This window comes from Montipora foliosa, chromosome 7 (genome assembly GCF_036669935.1).
Source record: "Montipora foliosa isolate CH-2021 chromosome 7, ASM3666993v2, whole genome shotgun sequence".
Lineage (NCBI taxonomy): Eukaryota > Metazoa > Cnidaria > Anthozoa > Scleractinia > Acroporidae > Montipora > Montipora foliosa.
Genome location: NC_090875.1, coordinates 22436446 through 22458776, shown reverse-complemented (window position 1 = coordinate 22458776; position 22331 = coordinate 22436446). Strand labels below are relative to the sequence as shown.

The window sequence follows — 22331 nt, the reverse complement described above, 5'->3', positions numbered from 1 at the left end:
TAGAAAAGCATTTTACCACACGAAAATGGAAAATGTTCCTCTCAGATCGCCCTTTCTATAAAACATACAGGAAAATATCTAATATCTAAAACAATTTTAATTTATTTCCTATCTAAACCATTGCTTCCCATGTACCTACAGCGTTTACCATTTTCTCACGCGCCCCTCAATAACCATTTTTTCATCATTGGAAACTAAATTTGGGTGGACGTCAATCAATGAATTTAGTTTCGAAAAATGAAAACAAAGTCGTTGAGGACTGCGTGTCACTGATAACCGCTGAAAGCTCAGGTAACGCTTTCGCCTTCACAGGAATTCACTGTTCACGATCACAAAATACTTAAGTTATCTCTTTGTGGTGGTCGATTGTAAATACAACCCTTGTCACTTGTCACTGGTTAAATAGAAGAGGCTGGTCCTGTCTTTAATAGTTGTGCAAGCAGATCTTCGTGGAAGCTATGTAAAAAGAAGTTATCTGGCATATCAAATTAATTTTCATTAATTAAAATTAAAAAGAAGATTGTGTCACGACTTTCTTGATACTTTTTTAAAATGCGTTCGATCAGTTTCTAAAGAGAAAATACTGTGAAAAGTGCTGTGGGATTACGACTTCGCTTCCCATATATATATATGGCTTCCTTCTGCCTTACAGGCAGTGGATCATTGGCGTACGCACTTTCGTTCGTGACTGCGAAGCCCGATTTTGGACATGCAAGGCCTGTGGCAGTGTAACAGGCGTGAGTTATCGGGTTCGACCAGTTGTTAATGGAAGCTTTCTTCCTCTGTCTCTTCTCCTCCAAGGTCCTCATTCTCTCTTCCTCTGCCCGTTTGCAGCCCGTCTTGATAGCTACCCTCCACTTAATACGGTCGACAGCCAACGACTTTCAGTTGTCTACACTGATTTTGGCTGCTTTCATTTCTCCTTTGCAGACTTCTTTGTAGCGAAGAAACGGCCGCCCTGACCATCTTTTGCCTTGAGCCAGCTGTCCATAGAGTAGGTCTTTTGGAAGGTGCTCCGGGGGCCCATGCGGTGGACATGGCCTAGCCAACATAGATTACGCTCTGAGAGGAGGTACTGGATAATTGGCAGTTCTCATGCACGTCCTGGTTGGTGATCTTATCCTTCCAGGTAATCCCAAGAGGAGTATGTTCAGTCTAGCTTTATGTATGGAGTATGCAGGCCATGCCTCACTCCCATACAACAGGGCGCTGAGGACTCATACATGCAGAGTAGACTCAGATGTTGGTCTTTAAACGCAGTTTTGGGTTTAGCCAGACACGCTTCTGCAATTTTCCGAAAAACGAGGCTGCCTTGCCTACGCGAGCATTCAAGTCACTATCCAGTGTGTGTGGAGGAGGACGCCCTCACTACAGAACTGGAATGCGTGTTGCAGAGGAAAGAAAATACCAAATAGGGTAGGCGCCAAAACGCAGCCTTGCTTCACTCCACTGCAAATTTCGAACGGGCGAAATATTATTTTTTTTAAAAACCTACATACATACAAAGAAACTGGAGATACTTTATCAACTTTATTTATCTTCGAATTTAAGAGTTCTTTACAAAGCGAAGGTCTCTATCGTTAAGTTTATTACTTTGCGTAGTAATTTTAGCCTTCGTTCGACTTTTACTGTGTTCCGGATCCTGGATTACGTTTCCGGACTCCAGATTCCGGATTCCGGATTCCAGATTTTAGAATTTTTCTGAGAAAGCTTGGTTACCACTAACCCTCATGAAAGAAGATTTGATCGAGGGGAAATCCACAGCTGCGCTTCAAATTGCGGAGAAAACACGAAAGGTGAAAAGGAGCATTGTGTTCAGTATGGTACATATCATTGCTGTAGGACTTCCTTTAGTGGTGATATGCCTTGCTCAACCAGGAACCAGTAAGTTTCGACAAATAATCTTCCTGTTCGAATTAGTGGGTTAGTGTATAGAAGAAATGGTCAATGAATTGTGCTTTCAAAAAAATATTGAAAATGTTGCTCTGAGTTTTACAATTTTCAGAGATTTTGTTTGATTCGTCTGAAGCCTCCTGTATAAGATCTTTAGTTTATCCACAATGAGAAACTTTTAATTTAAATTGGGGCCATTCAATCTTATAACCCCCAGCATAGTTAAGGCTATAAGGCAGTCGTCATTATTTAGTATTGTGGTATCTTTCTGAGTTGTATGGTGAAAAATGGCCCGTTTTTGAAGGGAAGTATGTTGAATGATGGCATTTTTCTAAGGTGCATGTACCTACAGCCTCAGACAAAATTGTTGAAACACTTTGCCCTCCCACATGCCATGCGAGCAGAGTCTCTTTCGTTCTTCCTTAGATAAGTCGGGAGAGGAAAGTAGACTCAGCCAGCTGGCTCAACATTTGGTGTTGAGCATGCGTTAAAAATTCAAAGTATTTGGGAGTCAGTCACGCGTGACTAGTATCTGCAAAACCACAAAACCAAAAAAAAACAGTAGGGAATATTTTCGAACAACTCTGGCAAACAAACGGCAACTAAGGAATCATTTCCCTTGAAACTCAAGATAGTTCAAGTTTTTAAATTGCCATTTCAATTTTTACTGAGAAAATTAATAGGTTTCTAAATTCTCAATTCTCAATTGAGAAAATTGAGATATAACCAGAATGGATTTCGACCCAAGTGTACAACAGTAGCACAGATCATCACTCTCAGACGTAATATCATAGAGGGTGTCAAAGCCAACAACTTGTCTGCTGTTATACAATGTATAAGGCTCTTGTGAGACCAATCCTCGAGTACGCTTCCCCTGCATGGTGCCCTTACTTGGTTAAGAATATTGTTCTCTTAGAAAAAGTTCAGAGAAGAGCTTCTCGATTGGCCTTAGGCCAGCGAAGGGGAGAGATGTCATATGAAGATCGCTGTAAACTGTTGCGTTGGTCGCAGTTGACTGACAGAAGACTATATTTTTCTTTGATTGAATGCTATAAACTTGTATTTGGATTGAATAGTCTTTGTTTTCGTGACTTTTTTGAGTTCGCTTCAAAACGTACCAGGTCCAATCATAACTACAAACTACAAGTTAAATCGGCGAACTGTAATTGTTATAAATATTCATTCTTCGTTAAAATTATTCGCGAATGGAATGACCTGCCTGCCAATGTTGTTGAGGTAGGAAATTTGAGACGTTTTAAAATAGCTCTTAAATCATACATGTGTATTTCTTAGGTTCCACTTATAAACATATATTTTTGATTTTTATTTTGGAAGTTTATTTACATAGGGTTAACCTCTTAAACTTCCTTTTTAGGGTATTACTTGTATTTATTTGTTTATGATACCTTAAATAAAGTATATGTATGTATGTATGTATGTTATAACGTTTATCGATTTTCGAAAAGCCTTCGATTCAATACACAGAGAGAAGATGATGAGAATATTGAAAGCGTATGGAATTCCGTCAAATCTACTGAGAGCCATAGAAAGAATGTAACTATACAAACACCAGAGCCAAGGTCACATCTCCAGACAGTGAAACTGAGCTCTTTGAAATAACAGCAGGAGTATTACAGGGTGACACTCTGGCGCCCTTCTTATTCATTATTGTGCTTATTACGCCATGAAGAAAGCAAATTATGACTGGCTGTGAAGAGGATCTTGGTTTCACTGACTCACTCCTAGAAAGTCCAGACGTCACCCTAAGGAAGTATTAGCTTACCTTGATTTCGCGGATGACATTGCCCTATTGTCTGATGCAATCAACGAAGCCTAGCAGCTACTCACCAATGTAGAAAGAGAATGCAAGAAAGTAGGCCTTGGTCTAAGTGGCCCCAAAACCAAATCTTTAGCCTACAATGTTGAAGATCTCGTGCCTCTCCAAACTCTGGAGGGAACCGAACTTGAGTGGATGGACGACTTCAAGTACTTGGGGTCGTGGGTGGATAGTTCTGCAAAAGACATAGCTGTCAGGAAGGCTCTTGCCTGGAAGGCGCTAAATGGCATGACTTGGATATGCACATCCAGTATGAGAACTGAGTTAAAGAAGAAGTTCTTCATAGCCACAGTCAAGTCTATTCTTCTCTACGGGTGTGAATCATGGTCGTTAACTGAGGCTGATGAAAAGTCACTCAATGGTACCTACACCAGAATGCTGCGAAAAGCCACAAATGTTCACTGGAGCCATCGTATGACAAACGAAACTCTCTATGGCAAGCTTCCAGCACTCAGTAACAAGATCGCTGCGCGACGTCTTCAGCTAGCCGGACACTGTCAAAGACACCCTGAGTTGAGTGCCCACAAGCTTGTACTCTGGGAACCTATGCATGGACAGCGAGGTTGTAGCCGCCCAAAGACCAATTTCGTGGACACTCTACGGAGGGACACAGCGGCTGAGAACTCTGCCGAACTGGCAACACTGATGGCGGACAGGAAGGTCTGGAGGAGTCGTGTGGCATCCCGCCTGTGGGCACCTTAGCTAGTCAGTCAGTCAATTCTGGCAAACTAGTTTCTGTAACCAACATACAGAGGAAATACTCATGGGAATTTAGACAGTTAAAAATTGTCATGCTGTTGAAAATTTAAAATATATTGATGACGTGTGGCGATTGATCATTCTCACAAATTAAAAATTAAACACAGGTTTGACAAGTTGAAAATGGACTGACTCATCCATTTCTTTGGATGAGCGACAAATCAAAGAAAGTCGAGCCAGCTGGTAGTCTACTTTCCTCTTCCCGACTTATCTAGGAAGATCGAAAGAGACTCTTCTCACAGGGTACCCCCCACAATGTTGTATTGCCTTATGGGCTGAGAAACTTGCGTGCAAACAACATTGTGAGGACAGAGTGAGCCGCAAAAGCTTCAGATCTGTATATTTGTGTACTGTTCCAAGGAATTTTGTCGCAGACTTTAGGTATTGTACTGGATTTTGATCTTGTCTACCAAGGGTTTAATTAACCCATTGACTCCTGGGGGTTCCCCATTGACAATTAAAATCGTCTGGCGTTAGACAGAGTAAAATACTACGTGTAAGTATGGCCGGTTTAGGCTGGTATAGGGGTGAATGGGTTAATGATAATAATAATTCTTGTTATTCTTGGTGTCTTTATACATTGGGGCATGGTATGTAACAAAATTAAGTTCCTTTTTGAAATCTTTTTACAGGTCTTTTTTCTTGGCATCCAACACTCATGGTCCTTAGTGTAAGTGTCCAGTATTTATAAAAATGTAGATTTCCCAGTAATATTTTGTGAGAATTGTAGAGATTGAAGGGTATAAGTTGAAGGAATCTTAAAGATGTTTTAAAAGACATTTTTTTTGAGATCTTCATAATTCTTTGGTGAAACATTTATTGGTTGTTAGGATTTTGGAGGTTACTTTAACCCATTCTCCGCTCAGGCGTTCTTGGATGCTCCCAGTTGACGAGTAAAATCATGTGGTGTTAGAGTAAAATCTGTGCTATTTTAGGGGTGTTTAGGGGAAATCTTTAGTTAATCACGAGTTTAAACTCAAAAATGATAATGCGGAATTCCTTTACTGATAAAATTATCATTACATCACAAGATGAGTCTGAGCAAAAACGACGTTTATCCAGGCGATTTGTCATAAACTTGAAAAACGTCGGGCTGATTGTTTTCAAGATTACCTAAATGCAATCTGTTTCAATCTTGTCCATTTTTGTCCATCGGTGCTTCTCTTTCCTATTGCTGGATTTCTTTTATGTTGTTCAGCAGTTTTAAGTGGTTATTGCAATGTTTCATTCTACTTTTTGGGCATTTTGAGTTCCATGAAATTTGATCATTTTGCGTGACATGGTCCCTTTAACTCTATCTCCCATTAGTCAAAGGGTTAATGGCGATAACATAACGTACATGTAGCCTCATTCCCAAGGGTCGATGGGTTAAAGACCTTCTGAAGATCTTCAGAGCAAAATTAATAATTATTTTCAGCAAGGTTAGACTCCCTTTCGGGTTAACAGATGTGCGAGGTACAGAGTCAAAGACTTGTCTGTAAGTATTTCTGTAGAACAGCTATTCACAACTGCTTTCTTTTCTGTTGATCTTCAGTTTGGTTTCCTGATGACTGAGGCAATTCTGATATTTTCACCGCAAAGTTCAGTCATCTTGTCAGCCCCACGAGCAACCAAAGTCAAATTCCACTGGATTCTGCAAACATTAGCCTTAGTGGCTGCACTTTTGGGATTTGCTGTCATTTACTACAACAAGAATTTGAATAGCAAACCACATTTTAAAAGCTGGCATGGAATTATGGGCTTCAGCACTGTTGTACTTATATGTTTACAATCTTTACAAGGCATCGGGGTTTTGTACTCCAAGCTTCCGTTAGTAAACAAATTAAAACCACGACAACTCAAGCAGCTGCATGGCGTGTCTGGCTCGTTGGTTTTTCTTGTTGCTTGTATCACTCTCAGCCTTGGATTTTATTCAAACTGGTTTACAAAAAATGCACATTTTTCCGTGCTTTATGGAAGCATTATGTCTTGCGTTGCCCTTGGTGGAGCTGTCATTGGGCAAGTTTACACAGAATATGGCCTCAAGAGGCCTGGACGAACATAATGAAATCTCCAATTCAGAAACAAATCAGCTAACACACAAATTCACTGATAATAATGTTATAATATTTTATGGACTCCTTTAATAATAACTTTATTTAACAACATCTAGCTCCCATTCCCTCCTAAGGGTAACAATACATTTTTTAGATTTTACTTTGTCTAATAGTAATGCCAGACAAGTTTACTCATCAGTGGTGGCAAGTTTAGAGGTGACAGGATTTATTGAAAGTAATATTAACTCTGCTCAGTGGTAATCCTGTAATTTTAATTGTATCAATACTACTACATACTAATAATAATACCAATAGTAATGTTCTCAAGGAATCCCAAATGATGAGAGGCAGAGTTAAACTGGGAGAAACCCAGTTGTGCTAAGAGCAGTCCTAGAATCCAGGAACTCCAAATTGCCAGTGTGGCTCCCTAACTATTTGGCCACACCATAGGTGAAAAGATGAGGAAATCCCTTTGAGCAGAAGTAAATTAACTGTTATTAGATTTATCGTCAGTCTTGAAAGAAATGCTACCAGTATGAAAGGATGAATGCCTAGGAATGTCAAAATGCTCTTGGAAATGCAATAACTAGTCTTGTTTTTAATGGGGTTTAATCGTGTCACTACCAAAGGTTTTCTCTCTCTAGTCCGATCTGATCTGATTGATTTACCAGCATGCACGTAGTGAAAAAGGACGGTCCCCCAAACGATTTGGTAAAGTTTCAAAGGTTACATATCTTGCTATAATCAACGACATTGTTTAAAGTAAAGTAAAGTAACCATATTTAACGTCGATAACTCGTAACAGTAATTCAACTGACAAACCTGAGGTCGACGGTGCGCTCATTTTACTCCCCCCTCTCCATCAGTGCTCCGTTTTACGAGTATTTAAAGCTACTTAGCTACACGGAAAGGAAAGAAGTCGAAACAAGGATGCGAGATCCGGGAATTAAATTCAGGACCTCTCGCACCAAGGCCGCGCACTAACCGACTGTGCCATCCTTGGTCCTTCTACTGGACTACTCCAAATCTGTGCTTATGTATTGTCACTCGCTCTGTAATTCTGAAAGTGCACCTCACTCCGTGCATAATGTATTAAGATCTGAAAAAACATGACTTGTTGATGGGAGGTAAAGAGGTGTGTGTGATGCCCTTTATACCGCACCAATAATGTAAGTTTTCTCTGATTAGATTTAGCGCACGAAATGATGAAAATGTTGCTTATTTACTTATTATAACAGCTGTGTAACGTGGCCAGAATTTCATATGTTTTCACTGTGCACATTCAAAACTTTTAATCAGAAATCGATTCAAATGTGTCTGTCAACGAATCAAAATAATTATTACTCTGACAAATCGGAGTAGTTGGAAAAAGTTTAGAGCCTTTTTAGGCTCATCAATGTCACGTGTTTAAATAAAGTTTTTTCAGTTTTTTTCAGTTTTCACCAATTACAGGTGGTGTTGGTTTTCGTTGGTTGAAGTGTTTTTATGTAGAATACTTGGCACTGTGAGCTTAACACAAGATAAGACTACAAAACTAAGGCAATCACATCCACTTTAAAAACTTTGACATTAGGATTATTTTCTTGATTACCAGCTGTGCGATCAAACCTTCTGATGTCCCTGGTTTTGCCTTGGGACGCGATGTTATAGACTGCGAGCAGTCTCTTTTTCTCGAAAATCCGCCGAGAGAACGTGATATGCAAGGAAGGAAGTCTCGCTACGCCCGCGCTACTCGCAGCTCGTGGCTTCGCCCCCCGCATTTTCGAGCAAAAGAGAGACTGCAGTCTAACGATGGTACCGCGCGCGGTGTGTCTCGAGATACGGCTGTTGCGTCTTCCGTAAGGTAAGCATTAGAGGTCTGCAAAATGAGCATGCGCAGCAGACCAAATGCTTCAAAGGTTTAAAATCGAAACCGGTAGCGGTACCTGTGGACGCTTTGCGAGAGCGTCGTACCATGACGATGCACTCCGAGATTTCCGAGACTCCACGCACAAAGGTTGAGCGTCGCCAATAATCTTTCAAATTAAGCAAAGCGGGAAGTGCGTGGGCCATAAATCAACGGGGAAAACTTACAGCATGGATCGAGAAAACAGGGTGGGTGGGAAGGGAAACCAGTTTGAAGTCAAGTAGAACTTCCAACTGCGTGCGCGCGAGAATTTACCTTACTGACTGCACGCTTTTCTCAATACACTGCGCATGCAATAAAACTTGCGCGTGCTAGAAGCCCTTTGTGACATTTGTTTTTTCCCGCGAAATGCGATGTGTTATCCACAGACGCTAAAATGGCGCGAAAGAAAGCTTTTTATTTGTATCTATTAGGTTTGTTCGTTTTGAACAGGAGTTGTTGCAAAGGTAAAGTATTTCACTATGCAGATTCAGGTCCATGCACGAATATGTCTCAGAAAGAAGGGTTTTATTTGATTTGATATGATGTGCTATAGTCGAACAATTGTTATAATGATTGTGTTGTCATACAACAACTGAAAATGTACAGACTTAACTGATTAGAGTGTAATGTGAAGTGCTAGGTTTCTACACCGTATGAACCATGCGGGCGTTAGCCCTACTAATGGAAAATGGGCTCACACAAGGACAGAGGAAAACTCTGACCATTTTCCACCCTGGTCAGAGCTAGACGGCCAACGTTTTCAAAAACGTTTGCAAAGAGTAGCTTCGTTCTTCCGTAGAAAGGTCGGAAAAAAGGAAGGAGCCCTTCCTCTTTAGCTCTCTTTCCAGAGGAAGATCGAAGGTGGTTGGTGTGATAACCGAACGGTTCTTATCGACCTAATACATGTAAATGTAAATGTAAATGTGACTGCTCACAGGGTGTTAAAGATGTTGACGGAAAAGAGATGCCAACTGCTCACAGCATGAGAATTGAGATGACCCTCAATTTACAAGAACTTTGAGCACTTGAGTAGTTCCAATTTAATCCATGTTCTTTGCATGTAGTTTTCTCTTTGTCGACTGTCTTTACATTTGGCACCCACAACAATAGGAATGACTCCTACCTTTTACATCGGCCCTAGGAGTCTCATTTTCCAAGCTTGCTTTTATCGTCATCATCATCATCTTCATCATCATCATCATCATCTGCGTATCTGCGTTCAAAAAACAGGACTACATTTCAGAAAATCCCTGAACTATTGAAACAGTACTTCCGTTTGTTCGTTTTTAACTGGAATGTTTTTGGCACAAACTAACGTACATAATATTTCAGAACAATTTTCATAACTATTTCCCCTTTCGAAGGTGCACCTATACAACTTCAGAAAGCAGCCCTCGGTTTTACGACCAGCTTTTGTCTCAGCTAGGTCAAGTTTCAGTTACTCGGTCGTACAGCCTACTTGCCAATTTTACGATTAAATCCACTAAGTAAGAATCAAGATGCTTTAACTCTTTTAGCTGATATTATTTTAAATGAATTGACAGAGGAAGATTCTATTGGGGTCGGTCACAGAAAATCGAACTCCCAAACTGAGGAGAACCACGTGGACAGGTCCTCACGCAGCAGGCGCCAAATTATACACCATGTTGGATCAGTACAAGAGACCGTCCCCGAAATGAATACAGGGCAGAACTTTCTCATGTCAGAGAAACAGAGTAGTGACATTGCCGTGCAAAATGGAAGCGGAAGTGAAGATGACACACGTAGCAGGAAAATGAGAAAACCAAGTTCGGACTTCAGTGTGAAAGAACAAGAAGCGGTAGATGATGAAAGTGATACAGAGGGTTCTGAGCATGCTGAGTCAGTCTCTGCTATCTTTATTGGGTCAGTCTGTGCAGGCGTCGTCATCTTACCGTGTGTGATAACCATACTGGCGTGCCTTTGGTAGGTTTTTGTTATTGTCTTTTTTTTATATACAACTGTCGACTAATTATACATATTTTGCTTTTAAAAGTCAAGTACTTTACTTTATATGACATAGTTTCATTGTAATAGCCCTTTTCACGGTTAGTTTTTCTCATTTGCATTGCAATGTAATCTTGCATGTATGGGGGGCAATTTCGGGCTATTTCGTAGTTTTAACCCGAAATTGCCCCGCACCCACGTTAGACTACATTGTAATGCAAATGAGAAAAAAACTAACCGTGTAAAGGACTAAACGACACTTTGATACATATACGTAATTGGCTGTCGCTCGGTAAACTAAAACCAAAGTTAAGCAGTTAGGTACGCTACTTAAACATGGAAAGCCGGAATACATAAACATGGAACGCCGGAATACTTAAACATGGAACGCCGGAATACTTAAACACGGAACGCCGGAATACTTAAACATGGAACGCCGGAATACTTAAACATGGAACGCCGGAATACTTAAACACGGAACGCCGGAATGAGACAACCACATTTACATTGCTAACTATCTTTTCTCCATTAGAATTGATTCGTATAAAAATCTGGAATTTTTGAGGACGAAGGATAAAGGAAAACACGTTTTTTAGTCACAATGTCCAAGGATTGACAGGCAACCGATTGCAAAGTCACGAGAATAGACTCAATCGAGGGTACTGAAAGTTTACTGAGCTCAAGGTATTAAAAATAGCACGTTGTCTACTTGTGATTAGATCATATCGCAAAATGAATCTTACCTCTTTTTCTCTGGACTTTGACTGGGCGATTAATCAAAGCAAACATAGTTATTTTCCCTGTAGTAAAGAGACTGAATGGCATACAGGAACAACAATATCAACGATGACAACTGTTTTACCTTGGCAGCTCCATGGTTGTCCAGGTAATAAATGAATTATCATAATTATTGAAAAGGCGGGAATATTATCATAGATTTCCAAATGGTGGGAAAATATTAAAGTTTGTTCTTGTTGGTCCCAAGGGGGTACAATGAAGCAGTATTTGTGTAAACAGAAACAAATTAATTCCATTATTCAGCCTATTTATTTCAACTGCAAACATAATTAACACCAGCAATTTTTCAATACCATGACAATGACTTTCTTATGTTGCGTTGAACGTGCCATAAGATTTTCCTGGAAGAAATAAACACGAGGTCTACAAAAAACTTGTCAAAAAATTGGTTTTCAATCTTTAAGGGTAGACATGCCATTCGCCTGAATACCGTAACAATTTTTACTGGGTTTTTTTAGGGCTACCAGGAGCTCGTGTCCGGGGGATACGTATCGCTTGCTGCGTTCTCAGTTATAGAGTATTAGGGAGCTTAAGCACGCACGTTTGTGAGACGCGGACGGCAACCGGAAGAGGACATTTCTCGTACCAGGACAGTGGTGTCTCCCAGATTTTTATACAAATCATTTTTAATGGAGAAAAGATAGTTAGCAATGTAAATGTGGTTGTCTCATTCCGGCGTTCCATGTTTAAGTATTCCGGCGTTCCGTGTTTAAGTATTCCGGCGTTCCATGTTTAAGTATTCCGGCGTTCGGACTTTCCGGCATTCCATCTTTCCGGCATTCCATCATTCCGGCATTCCGTGTTTAAGTACTAGCCCTTTGCATAGCGGTAAAACCTAGCGCCATAAAACCACCACAAGGAAAAACGTACACACATGAGTACGAAAATATTTGTAATTGGCCTAAAAAGTTGCGGCAAGTTTTTTTTCACAGATTACAAGTTCTCGCTTTATTTGACACCTGTACGTCGATGCCCTCAGGAAAAGATTCAAGAAAAGATGCTGTTCTGGATGGAAGGACCCAGAAATAAACATGGAGAGCAAAAAGGTAGCGGGCCAGGACGGAGGTATTTTATCGTATCATCCAACAGAGAAAATGCAAGCTTCTGCAACGTTTACCAAAAAACAGACATCATCCATCTCCAAGTTATCTCTTTCCGCCTCTCTGGCAAGAGACAGCAGCAGTTCCTGTGTGGAGTCCTGCAAAACTCCCGTTGCTCCAAGGGAAGACGTTGTGGTGACAGTTGAAGATGATGACGAGCATTTGGTGACTTGTAAAATAGACGGAAGAGAGACTGCAACTCCTGAGAAGCAGGGCAGATCTATTGATTCGGATTTCAGTATTGTTGGTAAGTTAGTCCTTGAACTTACTACCAAAACTGCGATTTATAACCGCGTCAACAAAAGCTGCTTTTGAATTGAAGTTTTATCGTTGAAGCTGGAGGAAAAGGGATATTTTCCCCTGAACTTTGACATTGTTTTCTCCTTCTTACGTAACTAAAAACTAGCCTATTGAAAGCCTTAAAAATCAAAATCAAAGTTGTTACCCTGGCCAATCAGAACTGACGCATACAATTAAACTAGTCAATCATATCACAAAGCGGCGCTGGACGCGGGAAAACGATTGCGAGCAATCAGCATTGGATGAGAATGTGAAGTCAGTTTTGAGGCTATCACGACTCGTAGTACAACGAAACCGAGCTAGATGAGAAATATGAAATTACGTAACACGAGGAATCCTGAAAGGAAAGGATATTTGGATTACGAAAAGGTGTTTCGAAGCCTTTACTCTAGCTTTGAGGTTTGCTATCAGTGAAATGAATTGATATACAAGAGCATGTTACAGTGACTAAGTAACTCTACGCAATTGAAATCAGATAAAGTGATTGATTGGGCTGATTGTTTTGTTAGGTGAAGTTGACCTACCAATTCCTCCTGGACCGCCGCCATTACCAGCATCCAACACGGAATTAAGGAGAGGTAAGCCCTTTATATATTTGCATGCACACACGAAAAAAAAACCTGAAATTAAGAACGATAGAAAGAAAAAAAAGAAAGAATGAATTGAATGATTGATTGCCTAACGAGCGAACGAGACTTGCTGACTAACTTACTTACTTCAGTACTTACTTACTTAATTAATTACTTACTTATGGAATGAGTGATTGAATGAATCATTGAACGAAAACGCGATATGTTGAATGAACAAATGGACTAGCTAAAGACTGAGTAGATGAACGATGGAATGCATGAACGGCTAGCTTTCTTTATTTCAGGAAAAAACCATGTTGGTGGAGTGAGTGCATTGGAGAACCGTCATTTTATCAAGCATCTCACTTCGGCTCACTATTCTATCAGTTTTGAAAGTGATATCAAAACAGCCGTTTCTCGAATTTTGGGTGAAAAGAAACCTCACGAAGACAGAAATCGAGCCAAGAGATTGGTGATCAAACGCTTAACAGAGGGAACGAAGTATTTTCTGAAGGATAGCATTCTTATTTCCAAGGTAAACAAGGGATCTTTACCAAAAATATGAAACTTTCAACATTACTTGATTAATTTGATGCGAGCACCTTAAACGATTATCTCAGTTCTCAAGCCCAGAAACAAATAGCCCCAGTCCCTGTTATTCGCTCTCTTTCTTCTGACGAGTAATTGTCCCATTCAAAGTAAGGCCTGACTTCAATACACTTTTCCAGAAGCAAAGCTACTCCATTGCAGTTCCGTCCGTCAATGATTAACTATATTAAATACAAGTGAAGCTATGATCTTCGCAGTTTGCAATTGCGTAGAGAAGCCTGAAATATTCAGGACTTCAACGGGGTTTGAACCCGTGACCTCGCGATTCCGGTGCGACGCTCTAACCAATTGAGCTATGAGGCCACTGACGTTGGGAGCTGGTCATTTGTGGGTTCTAATGGTCCCGTGAGGAATGAATCAATGATGAAATGGTATATGAAATGAATCATATATGAACTGCGGATATGAAATCAAGTGAAGCTAAGATCTTCGCAGTTATGAGCGCAATTTTTGCAATTGCGTAGAGAAGCCTGAAATATTCAGGACTTCAACGGGGTTTGAACCCGTGACCTCGCGATTCCGGTGCGACGCTCTAACCAACTGAGCTATGAAGCCACTGACGTTGGGAGCTGGTCATTTGGGGGTTCTAATGGTCCCGTGAGGAATGAATCAATGATGAAATGGTATATGAAATGAATCATATATGAACTGCGGATATGAAATCAAGTGAAGCTATGATCTTCGCAGTTATGAGCGCAATTTTTGCAATTGCGTAGAGAAGCCTGAAATATTCAAGACTTCAACGGGGTTTGAACCCGTGACCTCGCGATTCCGGTGCGACGCTCTAACCAACTGAGCTATGAAGCCACTGACGTTGGGAGCTGGTCATTTGTGGGTTCTAATGGTCCCGTGAGGAATGAATCAATGATGAAATGGTATATGAAATGAATCATATATGAACTGCGGATATGAAATCAAGTGAAGCTATGATCTTCGCAGTTATGAGCGCAATTTTTGCAATTGCGTAGAGAAGCCTGAAATAGCTTCACTTGATTTCATATTTGCAGTTCATATATGATTCATTTCATATACCATTTCATCATTGATTCATTCCTCACAGGACCATTAGAACCCACAAATAACCAGCTCCCAACGTCAGTGGCTTCATAGCTCAATTGGTTAGAGCGTCGCACCGGAATCGCGAGGTCACGGGTTCAAACCCCGTTGAAGTCCTGAATATTTCAGGCTTCTCTACGCAATTGCAAAAATTGCGCTCATAACTGCGAAGATCATAGCTTCACTTGATTTCATATCCGCAGTTCATATATGATTCATTTCATATACCATTTCATCATATATTAAATACTATGCTTATATGTGTTCTGCACACCTTTATTCACAGTCTGTCATCATGGAAGAGAATGTGGACAAGTCACGTGACAGGCGAGCAGCCAGGCGACGTCAGACAATCCAACAGGCTCTTCGAAACCAAAACAAACAGTGCGGTGTCCAACGGATGCGCAAACTAGGAGATGAAATTGCTTTTGCAAAGACCATCATTTTACCATTTCCCCGGAGACGAAGACCTCAAGAAAGCTTCAATAACCAGTACAAACCCGCCTCACAATTGTCCTTTGGCTCACCTAGACTTATGCGCAAACTTGGTTCCAAGAGCAGCTGCAAATGCGGTGGATTTAGGCTCAGCAGTAGTCATAACAGCGGAAGAACCAAAGATTTGGTAGTTGATTTAAGCAAATTTCCACAGAAAGGTTGCCTCTGCTTCAAGTGTACAAGAGAAAGAGAAAAAGCCTATGCTCGATTCTTCCCACCTCCACGGTAGTTAATTAATAATATTGTTTCTTTTGTTTGAGTATGCAGTAATATGCGCAACAAGTATCTTGTCTAACTCGACCCAGTCCTTTTAAAAATCACCGACAGCACGCGATCAGGTTCTGAAAAATTATTGCTTTGTACATGTATTTCTCCGAAATGCAACGAAGGGAGGATTGTAACAATACAATCTTTTAAGGAACCCAATACAAAAATGTCAGTCTACCTAGGGGTTGTAAGAAACACCATCGGCCCGTCTAACTTTATCCGCAAGTAGCTTGTTTAATCACAGGTAACCCAGGCTCACTGTGTGCCACATGGGTAAATATAGGGAACGTATGATGCGAAGTTTAGGTCTGGAAATTTGCAAGAAAATGGAAATAAAAATCGATGAAACTTACCATGTGGTGAGCTATTGTTGTCTTTAATACGTACACGAAGTTTCGGGAAAAATGGTCCCCGTTCACCTTCCTTCATTGACAAGGTAGGAGACGGAAGCCAGCGTAGGGACTTCGATCGACCCAAAACAAGCACGATTTTTTTCGTGAAAATCGAGTCCAGTCGCTAAATGAACACGCCAGGCTCGTGGAACATGAATTTCTCTAAACCATGAATCCACTGAAGCATCTCCAGGTAGCAACGCGAAGCCACTAGACTCCGTAGAACTTGCAAGTTAACCTGCTAAAATGGCGGCCAGAAACCGTTGTCCTCGCAAAGTGTCCAATTCAAAATGGCACTGAACTCGGGACGCCTGGTGACGAGTATAATAAGTTCTGGAGGGAGGGGAGTCCCAAATTGCTAAAAACAAAACTCACTGAGCAATCTGGGACTCCCCTCCCTCCAGGGGGACTTATCATACTCGTCACCAGGCGTCCCGAGTGCAGTGCCATTTTGAATTGGACACTTTGCGAGGACAACGGTTTCTGGCCGCCATTTTAGCAGGTTAACTTGCAAGTTCTACGGAGTCTAGTGGCTTCGCGTTGCTACCTGGAGATGCTTCAGTGGATTCATGGTTTAGAGAAATTCATGTTCCACGAGCCTGGCGTGTTCATTTAGCGACTGGACTCGATTTTCACGAAAAAAATCGTGCTTGTTTTGGGTCGATCGAAGTCCCTACGCTGGCTTCCGTCTCCTACCTTGTCAATGAAGGAAGGTGAACGGGGACCATTTTTCCCGAAACTTCGTGTACGTATTAAAGACAACAACAGCTCACCACATGGTAAGTTTCATCGATTTTTATTTCCATTTTCTTGCAAATTTCCAGACCTAAACTTCGCCTCATATGTTCCCTATATTTACCTACGTGGCACACACAGTGAACCTGCAATACTCGTCAAAAATCTTGAAACACTTGTGTCTGTTTCCCCTTCCCAATGTTGATTTGGGTATCACAGTGGTCTCAGTGCTTCAAAACACCCGTGGCTCAACATTGGGGAGGGAGAAGGCACATTTCGGGGGGAAAAACAGTGTGAAGTAGAAATCTCAGGATTTTTACAGAAAATTCGAGAGAAACGGTGTCTGTTTCAACGATTTGTGACGAGTATTGTGGGTTACCTGTGGATAAATCAAGCATATGTAAAAAATGCGAAAGATTTTGAGTGCAAATTTCTGCAACAATTTCCATAACAAAAGCTGCTTGTTTTTTTCCCGACGCGCGGACGTCTTTTTTTTAAAAACTCCGAACTGGCTTATTAATTTATCATTTTGATGGTTACTCAGGGTACCCGGAAAAAATCCGAGTTTTCGATCCCGAACAGGCGTCAAACTGTGATCTCAGTCTCGATTACAAGTTTGCCGGTATGCTGTACCACTGGTCATCGAAGGTGGTTTAGTTGAGAAGCAATGTACTGTAGGAATGAGTCTGTCGAAAGGCGGCATTCTTGAAATTGTAGTGATCTAAATGGTAAATGATTACCGCGGTGAATATTCATTTATTTATTTCTGTGGAGTCCATTGTCCCAGATTTCCCACGCAATTCTGTTGATATTCAGCTGGCTTTTGAAAAACCAACCTCTCACTCTTTTTCTCCACTTAGCAAACGCGAGAGTATGGTGCAAAAATACAACTCTATACTGGCAGCAAAACAACGTAGTACTTGTTCCGCACCAACTCTCATTGCACCAGTTGGTAAATCTCAGAGTTCTTCTGTAACAATCGCTATGTCGTTTCACAGTCCATCGGTGTCCTCAGATTCTAGCCTCGAGGAGAAAATGGTGGTGAGTTTCATTATCACTTTTTTATGGAAAAAAGCATAAGTTCCAGTATGATCGCTTTTATTTTACCCCGTACCTCATCCAGCTTATACTTTCTTTCCTGCTTTAAAGCAGTTGCTTCGCACCGAAAAACGTGTTAGTGAAAACGCCCGTACTTGTCACTCGCCCGACGTGAAGGAACCCAGCAAATGTGAGGCTTTGTAATCCGGAATCCTTTGTATAGAATCAATACAATACGATACAATACAATACACTACATACTTAATTGACCGCTCCCCATAGGGGCTTTTCAGGGCCAATGAAACAATCAACGAAACAACAGAACACAACAACAACAACTGTTAAGAATCCCAACTGGCCGGAAGCAAACCAGTTGGCTATTTACAAGTGCAGCCGGGAAGTTGAACCAGGGACTACCAGGAACAAATTCAGCGAGTGGTTAGAGCGGGTCTTGAACCCGGGATCTCCGGATCTCAAGGCAAGCGCCCTAACCACTCGGCCACACTGCCTCCAGGGTCCATTTCGGTGGAACCCATGAGTTTGGAATCCGGAATTCAGGACTTGGGATCCGGAATCCATGGGCTCAGATCTGGAATCCGATGGCCACCTGGCGTTCTTTACATAGGACAATGTTACGGACCCTTGCATTTGCACTGTGGCACTTTGCAACGGTTTCAGGTTTCTCCCGGCCCAAATTTGTTCGCCCTAGCTTCCGTTCAGCCTAAAGCGGATAAACCCAGGGATAAACGCTGAAAACGGACTGATGAACAGGCAATAAATACTTCATCTGCTAGGCGTGATGCAGGATGGAGGAGTTGCCAAGACTCGGATAAAAACAGTGCTTCAGGCATTTTTTACTAAGATTCTTCCCATTCACTGATCCCTTAACAACTGAAAGCTCACAACAAACTGATGAACACCAAAATTCGCACAGAAACTATTCAGTTCCCATCAACAACTCTTAAGGAAACAAAACTGTCTATTGACCAAAAAAAAAAATCAATTTATCTGCATTAACTGTACTTGAAAAAAAAATTCCTTGGTAAATAAAGTCATTATTTATTTCAGACCTGCTGCTGACAGAATGGACATGATCTTCCAATAGTGTTGAAGACCAGAGGCTCTTTCACATTTGTGCATGTGTAAATATGAAATACAGTGAAAGTTCTGTGTTGATATTTATTCTTGTTCTGTTAAGCTTTCGTACTTTTTATTTTTAATAAATGCATTGAGAGAAATTTTCGTCTCAAATTTCTTACAAAAAGATCCTTACAAAGTTGAAAACTAGGGGTCGGCTGTTGCGAGAAAAGGCGGGTTTACGATATCCCTTGAGGAGAGCCAGAGAACACAAACCATATTGCTTGTCTTCCACTAAAAATTGCCGTGTTGTTCAAGGTCTCAAACATCTTGCATGTCGTGTTAACAATTCTCGTTACCCGTTTCTCTGGAAAAGCATTTTGTTATAACCAGGAAACTTATTCAAACAAAGCTTGTCTTTCTACTTTACGACGAACATCGTATCATCTACATAAAACACGGCAAAGCTTTTGAGCAGAGATAAGCGCTCAATCAAGACAATGTTGTTAGAAATTGCTGGATTGTTTCGCTGGAATTCAAGCGATACATTGTTCGTACAATCTTGAAAAGGTCTTGAATGTTAGTGCCCGTCTTGTGAAGTCCTTGAAAAGTACTTGATTTCTTTATTAGGTCTTAAAAAGTCCTTGAAATTCACAAATGTGTTTACGCCACATCACTTTCTGAGAAATTAAATTATTTTATCGAGGAAAATTTGGCCATTTATCAATACCAAGCGATAAGCAATAGGCCATTATTTTCCGAGTTCATGACTGCCTCATCTTCAAAACGAGTCTAAATGCGATGTTTTTGTGATGGTAATTAGTTCTACTTTACCTTTGAATGAAAACTAATTTTCATAACAAAAACGTCGCACTTAGACTCGCTTTGATGAGGAGGCAGACATGAACTCGGAAATGGCCTATCACGGTGAGACAAATTCCAGGTATAAAAGGCGAAGGCGTACATGAAGCGAAACTGTATCAATTTCATGCACATCGCGCCGAGCTGTGGAGTGGTCCACCACGTGCGTTTGTTGCAAAGGGCCTAAGTGTTTTGCAACGTGTAAATATTTTGGTTTCTCTCTTCGTTTTCAGTTCAAATTAGCGATGGGCAAATGTGTCTGAAATGGTTAAGCGATCCAAACTATAGCTGGGTGAAAGAGTTAAAGGCAACAAACACAGGGCCATGTGTTGTATTTGTAGAAAGGTGATCAACATTGAACGCATGGGAGAAAGCGGTCTGAAGTCTCGCATGAAAGGCGATAAACATAAATTGAACACTTGTACAACTTCAGTCTGCGATGGTATTTTTACGCAAAGAGTTTACTTCAAGTTGTGATGTAAGGTCAGAATTGGGTTCCAGTCGTGCAGAAGCGAATAACGCTTAGAAAGGCAGCCCGGCAAAGATAAGATGCTTCAACTGCAAGAACTTGAGGAGAAACTAAATAGAAAGTTACAATCTTGGACAAAACTCGTTGGGAAAATGTGACACTAATTTGTCTGTGTGATAAAAATTAAATTCTACCTCCTTTCCCCCCTCCCCCCATTCCAGTGTTGTTTTAAAAAACGACCAAAGGCTTGCACAGTATTTTGCATCACATTACCAACATTGGTATGGGGGAAAGGACCAATATATTTTGTGAGTGCGTGCCAAATGATGCTTAAGCTAGAATTTTTCCCAAGAGTTTTGTCCAAGATTGTAGAAACTTTAAAAGACGGCTAGAAGATCTTCATCATGTTGTTTTGTGAATATGATTTTTCTATCTTCAAATACTATTTCTGTACCTCAAATGACTCCATGGGAGTGTTTACGCTAATTAGGTGTTTAAAAAGGGACCAAGAATGTCAGTTTATTGAATGAATTTTAGTCCTTAAAAACTGTAATTTGTCTATGAAAAGTCCTTGAATTTTGTTTGTCTGAAGTTGTACGAACCATGCGATATCTCCTCGACAACCAGCTGTAACTGTTATTTTGAAGAGACTTGACACACACTGTCTCTCTAAGCGAGCCCACAATCATTCACTCACAAAATAATTGACGTTTAATTGGCTAAAAAACCAGGACTTAACATTTATTGTTGAAAGACCAGAAGACAATGAAGACGTAAAACAAGAGGAAAACAAAGCAACAAACAATACCTAGCCAAAAGACAATATTACTCACAATGCTTAATTGTGTCCAGTGCTCTAAGTAGGAGCCGAAAACAAACAGATAAACAACAAATTGCAAACCCCCATTTCTGATCTCCACTTTCCTTTTAAAGCTTCAAGCGAACAGGTAAACGAAGCGACGGTAACGAAATGTCATTTAAAATTGTAAGTTCAGGTTTATTACTCTTTTTCGTCATTATGTCGGTTTGTCTAACTTGTAAACATTAGCGTAACTCTCCAGTAACTGAATTAGGAGGTGCGGTGTTGAATCTACGACAGAAAATTCAAATTCGCTGCTTTGTGTTCACGTTCTCCGTAAAACTTGACAATTGGTCATTTCACGTCGCAGATTTGCCGAAATCGTGAAAGAAATGTACAAAAATGAAAACTGCACGTGCAGAGCGTGCAAAGCTCTTCCGGTTGCCGTCCGCGTCTCAAAGACGTCGCGTGCTTAAAAGCGCCCTGTTGTTATTCAGTGGAATTTTGATTTAACAGACCTATTACTAACGATGTCCTCGATAAAGCGAAGGACATTCTGACCAGGCTTACATGTAATAAAGTGTATGAAAAAGAACCTCGATTTATCGAAAACCTGATAAAACGAACTCAATTTCCCAGTCCTTTAGTTCTTCGCTTAATCGAGGTTTAACAGTAACAAACCAATTATTTAGAAATACACCAGTTTTGAAAATGGCTTGTAAATCTCTCATCTTTCTTTCTTATCGTCGCTTGTCACGTTACTGAAAATACTTTGCAGAAATTTGCAAAATATAGTGAAGGCTAATTTCTTTTGTTATCCAAATTTATCCACCACCAATGAAAAGAAGCGACTGTTTGAACAGCAAGTAGAACTATGGAAGGTTTCGTCGACTTGCCAAAAGGGTTTACAATGTTCTGTAGCAGCGAGTAAGAAATTTAGCATTTTTTTTTTATAAAAAAGCATTTACTGGGGCATTCTCTTTTAACTTTGTTGGCCGCATGGAGAAACAAGGCTTCATTTCTTAATTTTTTTTTTTGCTATTAGCACTAATATTGTTAGAATTGTTTCAGGCACGACTGGTAACTGGTAACCATAGGTGATGCTTTCTCAGTAATCATCTCCTCTGCTGACTACTTCTTTGACGGTAGGTCTCAGCAATATGGTGTGCTCAAACTGTGCAGTGTAACAGCCCTTGACATCACAAAGTGGCGGGTACGGATCAACAATACCAGAATCACATAAATTCTTCAGTGCAAGGAGATACTTCGTCTACAAAAAAAAGAGTTAAGAGTTGCATGTCTTTTGTAGTGCATAAAATGATTTACAATCGATTGTTCAAAGAAAACAATAATAATAATAATAATAATAATAATAATAATAATAATAA

At 40.5% G+C, this 22331-nt stretch overlaps 4 protein-coding genes and 1 non-coding gene across 5 annotated transcripts in view; 3 read left to right on the top strand and 2 right to left on the bottom strand.

Moving 5' to 3' along the window:
* The window catches only part of LOC138011364 (solute carrier family 41 member 1-like), a 330107-nt gene that overhangs the window by 44322 nt on the left and 263454 nt on the right, over positions 1-22331 (top strand). The window lies entirely within an intron of this gene.
* On the top strand, positions 1720-7969 carry LOC138010440 (transmembrane reductase CYB561D2-like). The gene is made up of 3 exons (XM_068857401.1): positions 1720-1884; positions 5122-5159; positions 6024-7969. The coding sequence occupies exons 1-3, from the start codon at positions 1731-1733 to the stop codon at positions 6531-6533; spliced, it is 702 nt and encodes a 233-aa protein (XP_068713502.1). The 5' UTR covers positions 1720-1730; the 3' UTR covers positions 6534-7969.
* Positions 9985-19335, top strand: LOC138010860 (uncharacterized). Its single transcript, XM_068857888.1, has 7 exons — positions 9985-10357; positions 12109-12523; positions 13086-13154; positions 13451-13680; positions 15097-15530; positions 17560-17740; positions 18806-19335. The coding sequence occupies exons 2-7, from the start codon at positions 12208-12210 to the stop codon at positions 18815-18817; spliced, it is 1242 nt and encodes a 413-aa protein (XP_068713989.1). The 5' UTR covers positions 9985-10357; positions 12109-12207; the 3' UTR covers positions 18818-19335.
* Trnas-gga (transfer RNA serine (anticodon GGA)) lies at positions 14489-14561 on the bottom strand. The gene has a single exon. It is a non-coding gene; the product is annotated as a tRNA-Ser (tRNA).
* The window catches only part of LOC138011362 (uncharacterized), an 18951-nt gene continuing 17452 nt past the window's right edge, over positions 20833-22331 (bottom strand). The window contains exon 13 of the mRNA XM_068858329.1: positions 20833-22213. Within this exon, the coding sequence (XP_068714430.1) occupies positions 22052-22213 (162 nt within the window). The 3' untranslated portion in view covers positions 20833-22051. The remainder of the gene's footprint in view (positions 22214-22331) is intronic.

Excerpts from the sequence above, each read along its gene's own strand:
- LOC138010440 (XM_068857401.1), top strand. The coding sequence starts at position 1,731 with ATGAAAGAAGATTTGATCGAGGGGAAATCCACAGCTGCGCTTCAAATT. Across the intron at positions 1,885-5,121 it reads CCTTGCTCAACCAGGAACCA|GTCTTTTTTCTTGGCATCCA; the intron begins GTAAGTTTCGAC and ends ATCTTTTTACAG. Across the intron at positions 5,160-6,023 it reads CAACACTCATGGTCCTTAGT|TTTGGTTTCCTGATGACTGA; the intron begins GTAAGTGTCCAG and ends GTTGATCTTCAG.
- LOC138010860 (XM_068857888.1), top strand. The coding sequence starts at position 12,208 with ATGGAGAGCAAAAAGGTAGCGGGCCAGGACGGAGGTATTTTATCGTAT. Across the intron at positions 12,524-13,085 it reads TTCGGATTTCAGTATTGTTG|GTGAAGTTGACCTACCAATT; the intron begins GTAAGTTAGTCC and ends TTGTTTTGTTAG. Across the intron at positions 15,531-17,559 it reads CGATTCTTCCCACCTCCACG|CAAACGCGAGAGTATGGTGC; the intron begins GTAGTTAATTAA and ends TTCTCCACTTAG.